The 14,734-nt window shown below is 39.2% G+C and overlaps 1 protein-coding gene across 2 annotated transcripts in view; it reads right to left on the bottom strand.

Annotated features, from left to right (window-relative positions):
- The window catches only part of myh11a (myosin, heavy chain 11a, smooth muscle), a 31,624-nt gene that overhangs the window by 12,109 nt on the left and 4,781 nt on the right, over positions 1–14,734 (bottom strand). For both annotated transcript variants that reach the window (XM_072384387.1, XM_072384388.1), the window contains exons 4-14: positions 10,416–10,443; positions 5,797–5,896; positions 2,538–2,630; positions 2,339–2,402; positions 1,936–2,034; positions 1,599–1,742; positions 1,294–1,389; positions 1,091–1,209; positions 813–965; positions 500–673; positions 221–394 (exon numbers count right to left, since the gene is read on the bottom strand). In XM_072384387.1, the coding sequence (XP_072240488.1) occupies positions 221–394; positions 500–673; positions 813–965; positions 1,091–1,209; positions 1,294–1,389; positions 1,599–1,742; positions 1,936–2,034; positions 2,339–2,402; positions 2,538–2,630; positions 5,797–5,896; positions 10,416–10,443 (1,244 nt within the window). The remainder of the gene's footprint in view (positions 1–220; positions 395–499; positions 674–812; positions 966–1,090; positions 1,210–1,293; positions 1,390–1,598; positions 1,743–1,935; positions 2,035–2,338; positions 2,403–2,537; positions 2,631–5,796; positions 5,897–10,415; positions 10,444–14,734) is intronic.

Genomic DNA, 14,734 nt, shown 5'->3' with positions numbered 1-14,734 from the left:
GTGTCTTTGCTTTGATTATATATTGATTTGAGCAACACTATCCACTTCTGTTTCTTCCTTTTTAACTAGTCTTAGTTTTGTGAACTTTGATAAAACTTAAGGGCCTACATTTACACCTGACAGCATTATTCTCAGCAGAGGTTGGTCATAACATCTTTAAACACAGGATTTATATCTTTAACAGAACACAAGTGTATCAAACTCATCTGCTCATACTCACCTTCCCAGCATAATGAAGAACAGAGAACTCTGTTTTGTCTTTAAGCTGCTTAGGTTTGCCAAACTTCATATGGTTCCCTTGTGTGTTCATGAGTTTCTCCACAAAAGAGATGTCTGTGGCTTTGGGGAACCAGCATTCTTCATCCAGCAGGGCCAGGATGCCTGGAGGGTTGTTCTGTAGAAAACACACAACAAAGTTTAACCAAAAAAATTTAATAAACAAGCTAAATTACAAAATATATCTGTGACTGGCAGAGGAACATGGGTGTAATTGCCATACCGGCCTCTCGATGAGCTCGATGCAGGGCTGCAGATCAAGGCCGAAGTCAATGAAGTTCCACTCGATGCCCTCCCTCTGGTACTCCTCCTGCTCCAGGATGAACATGGTGTGGTTGAAAAGCTGCTGCAGCTTCTCGTTGGTGTAGTTGATGCACAGTTGCTCAAAGGAGTTGTCCTACAACAACCAGAATACACAGCAGAAGGCACTTATCACATGCACTGACTTCAGTATATTTTTTTGGTGATCATCTTTATAAATTTAACACTATCCATATAGGAGCTGTTTGTTTCCTGACTCTTTTGAGTGTCTCTACCTCAAAGATCTCAAAGCCGGCAATGTCAAGTATTCCCAGGAAGGAGGCCCCTTGACGTTTGGTCTTGTCCAGGGCTTTGTTGACTCGACCAAGGATCCAGCGGAACAGCCGCTCAAAAATAGCCTTGGCCAAGGCTTCAGTTGCAAAGTCAGCCTAACATATGCACAAGCAGAGAGAATGAGAGACCAGATTTTGATGTAGGTTCAAACTAAGACGTGTGAAAAGTGCTTGTTTTACAGTAATTCTTATGCTTTCAGACAGTTTATCGCTTGTAGTACCTGCTCTTTGGTCTGTGCCTTCTGCACCACTTCTCTGCCCACTTTGATACGAGGGGTGAGAATGGCTCGGGTAAAGTCTGTCACATTGATCCCCTGCAGGTGACACACTTTCTGGGCCGCTGGAGGGTCAAGAAGATACACTTAAAGAGCTGATGGCAGTGTGTAAATAGACCTTGTACTAGTAGCAGGTAAAGGTGTCTAACCGGTGTTGTCTGGCATGGTGGCCTGCTCCTGGTTCCTCTCTTTCTTGAACTCAATGTTTCCAAGCTGCATGACCGTGGAGCAAACCTTCATTATATCTGCAACAGAAAAAATAAACATTTAGCTTCACTGGGAGACAGCAGTGAAAACAAATGGATGAAATGTACAGGAGTACAGGAGTAAATGCAGTCACAGTGGGAAACAGGCCCAGCATCACCAGAGATGCACCCAGTGATGACCAAAATGACTGAATTACAACTGGAAACTCAACCATTCGAAGCAAACACATTAAATTGATCACTGATACCAATTCTCTCCTCTTCGGTGAAGCCCATGATATTCATGGCCTCCATAGTCTCCTCATACATCTCATCGTCTTCCTGTCCGGAAATCTGAACATGGCCCGCACTCAGGAAGCGGTAATTACTGAAGGGTTCCAGAAGAAGCTCCTCTGACAATAAAATAAAGACAGAGCGTTACTGACCATTCATCGTAATGGTGAGTATTACTACAACGGTCATCAACTACAGGCAAGTGCAGCACTTCTTCTTAATTTGAATATTGTGATTCTGCATAAGTTGTAGGCTCACACGCCCTCTTTTTGAGTTTGTGAGAATATACACAGACATTTATTTTCATCTTACCACGCAGTTTGTCTTTGGCACCAGCTATCATGTAGTAGAAGATGTGAAAAGCTCTTTCTGTCTTTGCCTGTCTGATACAGCGAGACTTCTCCAACAGGTCTGAGAGCAGTCAGTTGTTAAAGAAAACAAATGTTCTTTTTGCTCAGGATGGTAAAGCATAAACGCATATATTTTTCCACCTAATTGACAGAAGCTTGAATTACATATGAAGCACAATTTCTGTAAGGAAATACAGTTTACAAAGAGGTGTAATAAATGCATTTTTAAAGGCTAAAAAGTTTCAAAACAAAAATTACATGTTGAAAAAATATTTCTGCATTCTAACATAAAAAGCAGGCCATAGGTGCTAAAGCTGTTTTCCCAGAGTGAGCATATAGGTTAGAAAATGAATGAATAAGGATACAAGTCTCAATGTTGGCTCCAACAATGTAGCCGGTTACATCAAAGTTGATTCGGATGAATTTTCCCTGGGAGAGTAACGAGGAAAGTAAAAGTAACAGGAGAGGTGCAATTTCAGACACAAAGACTTGATTTTAAAATGAGAGAGGTTTGCAGAATAAGATCAGAAAACAAACTAAAAAAAACATTCTGTTTAAACTCACAAATCGAGAGGAGTTGTCATTTTTAATGGTCTTAGCGTTTCCGAATGCCTCCAGGATGGGATTGGCCTGCAGGAGCTGCTTCTCTAGCTCCCCCTAGTGATGACAGTGATACACAGACATATCACAATGAGGCACTGAGTTAAGATGGACCGCAGTAAGAGTTGGCGGGTAGGTTCAGGGTGGGTGACAGCTTTGTTTACCAGAATATTTTCACTGATGTGGGAAAAGACAGAGGAGAAAAAAAATCACAGGATGAAGTATCTTATTGGCTTCTCACTAATCAATCAATATCCTTAAGCAAGATGCAAAAACACAAAATAACTCCACATAATGACCAAAAGACTTCTCCGTCAGTTAAATGAAGAGAGTCGGTTCTTAATAACGGAAAAACAGAGTGGGGTCAAGATGAGCCAGACTTGGATGTTACTTTCACATAGGATTGATGAATTCACAAAAACCCTAAAGTTCATTAGCCTTCAGGAGATTTGCCTCCAGCGTGACTGCAGAGCCAGTAGACCTACGAGCTGAACTGGGAGATGGTCAGTTAATCAGGCAGACACTCCGTCACTTTGAAGCAAGTTAATCCACCTGATCAAAGTGGTTCTTCTTAGACTGCTTCCAGGTCAGGTGATGTAGACCTCTACATAAACTGTCCCACTCAAAAACACCTTCTCTAGCAACTGCTGTAAGGCCATAAAGAGAAGAGGTGCAGGACTCTTTAATGGACTCATTCCAACAGATGTTTAAAATCTCCAAGTTTAAATTCAGAATATGTGAGGTACGTTGAGCGAGTTTGAGCTTTTTTCATTGAACTATAAAATTGAATAATGGACATTTCTATTTCAGTGCTCATGACTGAAAAAGTTTAATAACTTTATGGAAGAAAGAGCCAAAAATGTTCTTGAAATGTTTAAGGAAAAAAAGGGAGATACAGACCCACTGATGAGGTGCGGTTCAGAGTTGGCAAAGCAGAGAGGAGGATCCTGTTTAGTAAATTCACTGGGAGGAAAAGGAGAAAAAGAAAAAGAGACAGGGAGCACAGCAAGATGGAATGAAAGAGAAAGTTGCAGCTGAAATGGAGAATTATTGTTTGAGACATTGTTTAAATACAAATAGGCAAAAGACAGATAAGCAGCAGTGGTCAAAGAAAGTGCCTGATGAAGACAGGGAGGAAGAAAAAAGATTCACCCAATGCTATTTCTGTTCAGGTAAGGTCTGTTTTAGGCTTTAGATCTTACAGAGGACAGTGTATATTGGCAGTATTTCATCTGGAGGACACTGTGGGTGTGTGGCACCAGTGGTAAATGACCTCTGACAGATTAATCTTTCAAATACAAAACCAACACTATCAAGTGCTTAAAGCAGATGACTGAGCCCCATCACAATATAGATGATTTCAGAAACTCCACACAGTGCAAACATAGGGTTAAAAAATGATATACAACAAGACAGCCAGGGCACCCATCTGCACACCTGGCAATTAGGAAGATGAAGACGAGAGGAAGAAGGGGAGGAAGGGGGAGGCTGGTGTTGGACAAACAAGAACAGGAGATGGGCATGCTCACACTGTGCTCATTGATCTGTGAGAGACCCTTTTACTGCCAGGGAGGTTTCAGTTTTATCTCCTCTGGCAGTGAAAAGGTGTCTAAAGAAGATTGATGACACAAAAAAATCAACACGATGAACCACTTCAGGAGGCAAAACTGGACGTCCATCAATGGAAGGCTTTTAGATTAAAAAGCAACTGTGTCAATACAATAATAATGATCATGCAGTCTGAGCAACCTAGTAAACAGATTAAAAAGTTGGTGTTTCATGTTTTTGTAAGCTGAGGATCCTTGAATAAAGGTAGAATATTGTGCAAAAGTCTTGAGCCACCTCTCATTTCTGTATGTATTCCCTGAAAAACAGGAAACGGAAAAACATAAAAATAAAAATCAATGTTTGGTCTGAGTACCCTGATTCTTCAACTCAGCCTGAGCTTTCTTGGACAAGTCATTTCTTTAAGTAGAATGTGTTTCTATGTAGTATGTTTCTTGAAGGACATCCCAAAGCTCTTCTTTGGATCTTGGCTGCCTTTTGTTCCGTTCTCTGTCAGATGATCTCACACTGCTTCAATAATGTTGAGGTCCGGGCTCGGAGGAGGATTCATCCCTCCATAAGACCTGTTGCCACTGATTTTCAGTCCACTTCTTGTGTCATTTGGCATAACTCAGCCTTTTCTCCCTGTTTCCCTTCCTTAAGAATGGCTTCTTGACAGCCACCCTTCCATGGAGACCGTTTCTGATGAAGCTTGGGCCAACAGTAGATGGATCAGCTGAAGGTCCAGATGCATCTCTCAGGTCTTTGCTGTATTTTTTCCTCTTTCTTAAGGACATCACTTTCAGATACTGTTCATCTGCTGTAGATTTCAGATAAAGATATAGTTTTGTAGGCCTGATACTTCTTTTTTTCCTTCCTTTGTACAGTTTCTTTAAATATCTTGAGGATACCCTGTTCATCATTACCGGATATGTCAAGTTTTCAGCTAATAGTTCTTTGAGAATCACCTTGTTGGCGCAAAAATGCTACCGGGCTACTAGTAACAAAGTCCCTAAAAATATTATTTCAAATTGGTTTCTTGCTATGTTATCTATTATGTGTAGAGACAATAATGCCTAATATTTCTAGTTGGGTGCATTTTTTCCCCACTGCTCGAGCGATTAAAAGGTGTAACAAAGTGTTTATGTGGTTTCTGAATTCTGAAAATAACATTTTCAGAAAGCCTGGAGCTCTATTGCTCAACACCATTAAAAAATTACAAGAAAGTCTGATTCCATGGGAACAACATATAAGGTAATGAGGGCCAGATCAAGACTTTTGCACAGTTCTGTATGCCAAGATTTTTTTCTGGCGAAGGGGTGGGTTTAAATCAGCTTTGGTTGATGACAAATGCTGGATATACGCCATCTAACTGAGAAAAGTAGGAACTTAAATTTTGGCTGTTGCTGTAAGAAAACAGAACTTTGTTGGGGCAACCAAGTGACACTATCTTCATGCACTTTTCTAACCTTAGGGCGAAACACACAAGCACTACACACAAAAACACACTCCAGGCATTCCCCTTTACTCACGTAGGCAAACTGTGATCCTGCTTGTTGCTATTTGGAGGAAATGGCAATATAGAGGATTAAACTGGGAAGTTTCCTACACATCTTTAAGAGTGAGGGAACTGGCTGACAGATCCTAACTATCACAATCTCTTCACACTGATACCTACAGCGCTGCTGTCCTTCTTGCCTTTGTGAGAGGAGGCCACAACAGCCAGATACTGGATGACCTTCTTGGTGTTCTCCGTCTTCCCGGCACCAGACTCCCCACTAAAGAGGAAAGAGTAAGAAAGATCATAAGATACACAGAGAGAGAATGAGAGAGAACAGGAATATAAGCAGCACTGACAGGTTCTCTGTTCATAGTTCAACAACTCGGCCTAACTGAATGGAAGTCATGTGCAGCGGAGATAACCGCAGCTATGCCTGACACAAAGTCTAATGTTACTGCTAAATCTAAGTCATAATCCAAGATTTTACACATTTGAAATTCAATTATTTTCTTGACCTTTAAAAAAATGCATTGTAATTTAGGAAAATATTTTATTTGTTTTTTTCCAAAGTTACAAAGAAAGTGAAGCTTCATTCAGCAGCTGAGCAAAAATACTATAATCAAGTAAAAACTGTGTGAATGATTCCTTTTTTCATTGCTAAAAATGATCTTAGCTTTTCTGCCTTTCCTTCTGGTGCTGAAGTAGACAGAATATGTATGGCATGCAACAGAGGTAATTAATCTGACTGGTTGCCGGCTGTATCCTTATATTTACTGAGTGTCACAGAATTAGTGACCTTAGCAGCAGAACCGGTGGGTTTACACAATAGTTGAACAAAATATCTTATGGTACTTATAAAATGGGTTACTGATCAGGCCAGTAAAGTTTAGAATATGTGATAAAAGCCATATCTAATTCACTTGTTTTCAAATACAAGCAAGAACACATTCCTCTTTCCATAAATGAGACAAAGTTGATTGATCCCAGGGACACCAGCCATCGACCAGCGCACAGATACTTGCTCAGTCAAGGGCCCATAAAAGGCATTGGATGCTGCGTGTTAGGACTTGGTGGCTCGAGGAGAAATCTAATTACTCTATAATATTCAACTTGGTAAGGACATAAGACATCCAGGCTCCTACACCAAGCAGTTTACTGTGCACGAAGGGGTGGTCGGGAGAGAAATTTCCCTGTCTAAGAATGGGGAAAAAAATGCACGGGTAAAGTGCTGCTCTGGGAATATTGGGTCTTATTTTGCATGTGCTAGGAATTTACTGCTGAGCTTTTTTCTGTGATGACACAGATTTATAAAAAATATTTTGTGTCGGTTTTTATGCTGTGCTGCTCAATGCATAACCATGACAATGTAAAAGTTGTCTGCATGAGGGAGCAGCTGATTAAGCTTTCAAAAACCCAAGTAATGTCAGGAATAAGACCCAAAGTCTAGATTAATTATAGAGATGTCAAGGTTGTTGATCAGGAACAAAACTGAGAAAGAGGAGGAGAACGTTTAAACCATTTCTTCCCTTGATTATCACAGAAAGTGTGAGATCACTGAGTTCTGATGATGGACACAGCAAAAACATAGGGAGGGCAATATTATTTTCTTCACCGAAACATGGCTGCAGAAACAACGCTAACACAAAACGTTTGAGGTCATCGGAACCCCACCAACAAGTCGAGAGGACACGGATGTAAACAGCTGCACAATTGGCTACAGGTGATCACACCATGTCAAAAGTACTGCCAATCCTATCCGTCCTCGACTATCATTCATGGGTAATAACCCAGTGTCCCTGCCTCACTCCACCATAAAAAAAAAAGCTGTAGACCTTCCCCGAATCATATTCATTATGCATACAGTTTTTATTTTACAAATGTGCAACTGGATGTTGTCATGATTTTGTGAAATTTTATCTCGGGCCTCTAGTAAAGTTTTTAGCATCTTAACAAAATAGAAAGACAACAGAAAAATAAAAATCTTTCTTTCTTTTTAACTCCTGAGTGCACAATCAGGAGTTAGGAGGCAATTCTTGGTTTTAACATGTTACAAATCCAACTTAAAACAACAGCTCTAAAATACAGAAGTGTTTGAACAAATCCCTGAAGCAAATAAAGTAAAGGTTAAAGCATTCTCTATTTATATATACAGCATGTAATGCAAATTCTGCATAAAAAAAAGAAAGAGATCTGTTTAATCATGTCTGCTTCCAGACTTTGGTGTATTGGCTATTCCTGCTGCTATCTTCTCTTTATTATTTCCACTTCCTCACACTGTCAAACTCCACCTTCCTCCTCCCTATCTTCACCTTATCCTGGCTGTCGAGGACGTTTACAGGATTGTCCATCAGTCATCAGCTAACTCTGCTCCATCAGTACCAAAAAAGATCAAACCCTATGCTATCACAACACTTCATGTACATCAGGAGATACTTTTCTTTATCTCTAAATGATCTGTAACCAGCTGGGACAAAAAAGAAAGTAAAGCTGCTCTTTGCAGCGATCTCATGCCGCTTTACAGCCAATATGTTCATTCCTTCAGTGCAGTTTCTTTTTCAGTATCAGACAAAGGAAACTGGTGACCTTGCTGAGATGACATGTCAACATCTCAAAAATGGATTTAGTAGATTCCAAGCTATTTCCCATGACAAACCCTTGCTCTGGTGGGGATGAATTTGAGTAACATAATCACAAGTTCAATTTCTAAAATATTCTCAGCGACCAGAAAATACAACAGAATAATCCTAAATGATAAAGTTTGACTGAAGATTTTAATTTGTCACAGTGTGGTAGATTTATTTATTGCAATTTCTTTATGAAATCCCTTTTAACATAATAATTTGACAGTAATCTTGGTTTAATATATATAATTGATGTACTAATACAATATAAAACTAATGTTTTTTCTCACAATTAGACAGGATGTTATCAAATCTGTTTTACAAGTTATTAAGGAAGCTCAAGGAGGGAAATTAAAGCAGGTTAAGACTTTAGCAACTCTTACAACTCTCTATATATACTCTTTATCATGCAGCATGGTTGCATGTTAACCACCATGTATTTCAGATTGACTTGATCTAATCTGATCGGAAAAACTGGAAAAAAAGGTTTGTAAAAATCCCCCAAAATTACAGTAATACAAATTCTCTATTACAACAATTCCACTTCTGCTCCACTTCTGCTCCTATGATGGACTGAAATAAAAAACGACACTGATGCAGAACATCAAATACAATTAAACTCACGTGTGTGTGCTCATGCAGGGTGAAAACGTCATTACTAACATTTCACGTATCACACCAGAGACGTACGGCATCACAATGTGGTATGTCAGCTGCTCACAAGGAGATAAGAAACCACTTCACAAATCATCTCTGGAAGACCTCAGAGCTTCCAGTGTTTCCGCAGAGACGAAGATAAAAAATAAACAGATAAACGATACACCAGATTCTGGACAAAATGTTCACCCATCGTTCCCCTCTGGAAGACGGTGCAGGAGTATGAAAAGTTGGACAAAGAGACCCAATAACAGTTTCCTTTCTTGGGCCATCAGAGCCCCTCAAGTGCATCACTGTCAGTGAAAATAACCTTGTTTTTACTTTGTTCTAAATATTTATTAGCTCATAATTATCTCATTATTGGTGTTTTTAACTACCGGTTGTGTTATCTTTTTAAATCTCACAGTACAGTTCAATAACAATAAAGGCTTTTTGTTCTATTCTAAACATTTGACCTATTTATGGCTCCAGAGACCTACTGAGGATACAGCATCATGCAACACAATGTTCCAAACGAGGTTGTGTCCAGCTTGTCACTATAAAACTCTTTAAACCAATACTTGATGTAAATAATATCCTATCGGCATCAAATATCTGAATAGTTTGAGCTCAATGTTAACTATTCAGCTGCTGGGAAACTAACTACAGGCAAACGTTTCCAGTTTCCTTCTGATAAAGCTTGATTGTTGAGGAAATGGTTTGATGTGAAAGAATTTGCTGCATCCTGGTTTCAGTAAATTAAAGAAAGGCATAGGAAGAGCCTTTTCTGTCACCTCATTTGCTGAAACTACTGTAGAGAAGCAAAGTTTTTGTCAAGGATCGTAAAGGAGATAATATGTTACGTGTTTAATAAGATTTGGTAGAGGAAGAACACATTAGTCCATCAAAGATGATCAAAGTTATATATTTAAATGATGTATATGCTATAAAAATGGTACCAAATTATGAACTAAATTATGATTCTAATAAGAATCATAGGTAAATAAAGGACATAAAGCAAAAGTAATAAATCGTTTAATTATGAATTCAATTAATTAAAAGTAAAGCTCAGCCTATCTGTTATTACTGCAAACAAAAAGAGCCCGTTTGTCTCGGGATGCCCAAAGACTCAGTCAGAGTTCTCAATAATTAGTTTAGATCAAATAAACAAACAAAAATGGAGCCCAAACATTTGGAGAGCTAATCTGGTTCTTCCATCAGGGTCCAGGGCACACTTCCTGACCAAAGCTCTGAGGGAAGAGCAAGGCCACTGCGCTCTGGGAGAGCTGCAAAAGCTGCACGCCCAGTTGGGATACGACACAACTCACAGCGCAACATAATCTTAAGAATCAAAGGTATTTCTCACTGGAAGTGTAGCTGTAAGAGACATTTGATTTGTCTTTGTGTTTACACTAACATTATGTAACTGTTCTTTCACTCATGCAGACGTCACCTCCCGTCTTGCATTTATGTGAAGTGAAAGGGAAAGATTAAGGAGAGATGTTTGAGAGAGTTTGAAGGTGGCAGATTTCCACTTACGTGCAGAGAATGGACTGGTCCTCGCGATCTGCAGAAACAAAGAAAGTTACAGCTTAAGGTGATTTTTTATCACAGATTCTGCAATGATACTTCACATATTAAGGCACAAAAATGTTGTAATAAACCAAAAGAATCAACAGAGTGTAAATATGCAATTACACATACATATTACAAGCACAGAGAACTATATTTTTTTAAAATTATTTTTCTTTATGTTTGTTTTGCAAAAAAAAGCAAAAAAAGCTCAGTGCACGACAGTGAAACAGCACGTTTGGCCTAAAACACCATCTGGGAGTCGGGTTGTGTGATTTATGAAGTCTCCCTCATGCCTAAGGAAACATGTAACTGCTACAAATACTTTGATTTTTAACCATAAAAAAACAACTCTAAACATGCTGAGAAATGAGCCATTACACTGGCTTCAAAAATACTCTTGGGAGAATACAGCAAGTCCATGTAAGGCTAAGCTGTAACTGTTATCCCTCACGTTAAATTACTCTGGGGGGATCTTTGTCATGCTACTGAGGGAGATTTTTTTTACCGTCAGTATTTTTTAATGTGATGCAGCCTCTGTGAGCATAACAAAGAATATTCTCCACATGTCTTCATCCTCAAACAGAACTTGCATCATTCCAGAACTTGTATCAAAATGCTGTATCAGAAAGTGACGCAACTTTCCTAAAAATGTCCTCACCCTCAAGATCTGCACACACAGACAGGTACAATGTACAATCTCCCTGATCTATAAACGAACACAGATGCTGTTTCTCTATTTGGACTTGAGTTTGGCTGCTGCTCTCCTCCACTCCTTACACACACACACACAACATGCAGCCTGTTCCCTCTCTGCGCTTCCTAATTAAGGCAGAAGGAGAGAGAAAGTAAGAAGGCCAGATCCATGAGTTTTTGCAGAACAGCCAAAAAAAAACACACTTCCATGAGTGACTGAAACTTAACGAGGGTGGATATGCTTTTTGTCATGACACAAATATTGAGAATATTTGATAACATTGAAGCTGAAGAGTGTCTCCACCTGTAAAGACACCAGGAGTGCAGACAGACATTACGAATCCTCCGCTGCACAGGGACAACAAACGAACGCCCTTTGGGAATTTCACATTTTTATCTGCTGGACATCAAAGACTGAAGTACAATTTTGGAAGACTGGGATCTCATCCAAGTTTAAGGCAGAATGCTTCAAAGCCTTGGAGAGTTATCTGGAGTTGCTGCAGTTATGCACCACATCCACTTTGACAAGTGAATTGGTCATACTGGAATACTCAGTGTGGGACATCCTGCATCATTAGTTACAACTTCATGGGAAATACACTCATATTGACAACATCAACTGGCAGGTGTGCAGCCGAAGTTTTAACCTTCTGAGACATTTACACCGGTCAGCCATAACATTGTGACCACTGACAGGTAAAGCGGGCAGCACTTCTCATCTTGCTCCAATGCAATGTTCAGCTAGGAAAACCTGCATCCTGGGACTAACATGGATTTCACTTTGACACCTACCTAAATAATTCTGCAGACCAATTGGAAAAACAGTTTAGGAAGAGCTAAATAGCATATCAAAGAGCCTGAGGTGTTCCCCTGACCTAAATTCTCCAGACACCAATCTGATGACATCTGATAGCATCCGTGGGAAGCAAGCCCAATACATGCAAAGAGCCTCCCCGCAACCAACAGGGCCTCAAAGATCCTTTGCTATGGTCCTGGTACAAGACACTCCATGACACCTTCAGATGTTCTTTGACCATGTCAGAGCTCTTTTGGCAGGTTGAGGAGAGCAACCTCCTCAATCTTTATTAGGCCAGTGGTCATAATGTTATGGCTGATCACTGACACCGTCCTGAAGTGTCACAACTATTGAATACACTTCTTTTCTTGTTATTTATTAAAGAGGGTTAGGGTTAAAACAAACTTTCCAGTTAAAAAAATGTGGATAAAATTCTTCAAGGCATTTAAACAAATGAATGATGTTAGTATAAGAGAAATAAACCAAAACTTGAAGCTAATCATTTATCCTAAAACTAATACGGGATGACCCTATCTGTTTGCACAGATATCATTTCTAAAACCAAGAGGTAACGTTTCTCTGAAACATATGTAAAGAGGTAACTATGACGAAACTGCTATAGCCTGAGTAACATCTTGAAAATGTTTTTTAAGGAGTTCATGTCCAAGTTTTTTAAAGTGTAAAAGCTAAATGGGTGGGCCAACACTTAGACATACAGAAACTTGTCACATCATAAATCTCAAGCCTGAGATAATGTTTAGTCTGAAGTAAATGCATCAAAGCAAAACATGTTTGTCTCTATGTGTACATTAAGTCCTGTGTGATTTGCCTTTAAACTTTTCTCTAAGCCCCATCGGTTCCTCTGCGAGGATGAGCTGAAGACATGTAAATCCAAACGCCTGCACAAACACCAATCAATCCTCCCCCTTCTTATTTACTTGTTTTGTGACACTATATCTACACACCATAGCTGTGGTGGTAAACACTTATTTCCTGTGTAAAGGGCTGATGAAGCTTAAGAAAACCTCCAATAAAACCCATATAATAGTGACAGGTTTCTTGGAGTGAGAGAAACTTTTAAGACGCATTTCAAAGACTCAGAAGGATATTTATGTAGCCAGTGCCAAACTCAACATTTAATCAGATGTAATCTAATTTCACCACTCGGAATATTGTTGGGCATGGTCCCAGCTGCATTTTTAAAATTTTATCATGTTATTTTTTAGGAGAAGTCATATTAACTATCCTAAATTACCAAGGCATTAGCTTTCATCGTGTGCCTGAACAACCCACTCTCACATCAAAATGATATGTACACGTGCAGCCCAGTCCCAAATAAAAGTATCTAATAGCTTTACCTTCATCTGTGTCACTTGACTGTCAAATTTCTTACTTTATGGTTAAGTTATGGCAACTAAGCTATGTGATAATATTTATATTTTAGCAATATTACCATCTTCACAAGTCTCGCCCCCCTCAGAAATAAACTCTCAGCTCACAGGTGAAAAACAACACATTTCTCTGTCTTGGCAACCTGGTATCATGTCAGAAACTAAAATAAATAAAAGAGCAACTAAAATAAACAAATCAAACTTGATCCACAGCATAGAACACTGCTATGTTTATCTTACTCTGCTGCCTTCACAATTGAAGTTTAAATGTGTCAGCACATAACGTTCTATGTACATTGTTCTTACACCGTGACGTCCACTTCACATGCTTTCTTAGAGTTCATTTGGCCACAAATGCTTATACAGAGTAAAGAGGAGGTGGTGGAAGGCCATCCAGGGACACTCACACTAAATGTTGTACAGGACTTGTCCTGCTTACCATTTTTCACAGTCTTTGCATTGTTCTACGTTCGTCCCACTCACAATTTCTTACTTTACTAACGACCTCTCACTTGTGAATTGTTGGGGTTAGAATTATCGTACATGATTAAGTCTGGATTTAACAAAATACACGATGGTCTTACATGTCTTACTACCTATGGTTTGCGAATTCATGTCATGTCATGTTAGTGCAGGTCAACAAAAAACAACAGACTGGGATATGTTGCCATCTCACAATTTACAGCTATTGACTACTATATTTTGGACAAGTGAACAAATATATGTTTAACACTTTTGCTGGTGAGGCTGAGCTGATCTTGAAAATTGTAGCTACAAAATATTTTAAATGTGCTTACAAAACTTGCATATGTTGGGTTCAATAATTGAATTTTGTGACATATAATGGCATGAAAAAACGGTATTTCTCACTCCAAATACGATAAACAAAAATAAGATATCCTCATAGTTTACATCCTTGGATTAGGATCAAATAGGATCCTTTACATCAGTGCTGTAAGATGTCTCTTTATTCATAAGTTCCGTGCAGTGATAAATAACAATCTCACTTTTTTGATCTCTCCAAACAATGACTATAACTTACTGTAAATCGTCTAAACATCCTGCTTCAAGAGGAAACTCTGTATCAAAACAATTAAATGGGACATATAAACTCTCCTTTTTGCATCCAAGAAAAAAAAGGGTTTGGCATTTATACTGACCGACCAAAAGAAAAAAAAAGCTATTTGAATGAGGAAGGGGAGGTTTCTGGAACAGGAAATGCTTTACTGCCCTCCGCCCATCTCTCAATCCAGATGTCAACTCATCTGAGAGAACATCCTCATGTCAACATGAAATCCAGTGGGCAATAGGCCCTGGAAACACACGAAACAAATTCTATGGGAAATGGGCCACTTGGAAATCACATCACTGTAGTTTAAGCCCAGAGCCATTTACTGTGAGCA

Source organism: Leuresthes tenuis, unplaced genomic scaffold (assembly GCF_036924035.1).
Source record: "Leuresthes tenuis unplaced genomic scaffold, fLeuTen1.0.hap1 SCAF_4, whole genome shotgun sequence".
In the NCBI taxonomy this organism is placed as follows: domain Eukaryota; kingdom Metazoa; phylum Chordata; class Actinopteri; order Atheriniformes; family Atherinopsidae; genus Leuresthes; species Leuresthes tenuis.
This window is presented reverse-complemented; position numbering and strand designations above follow the sequence as displayed.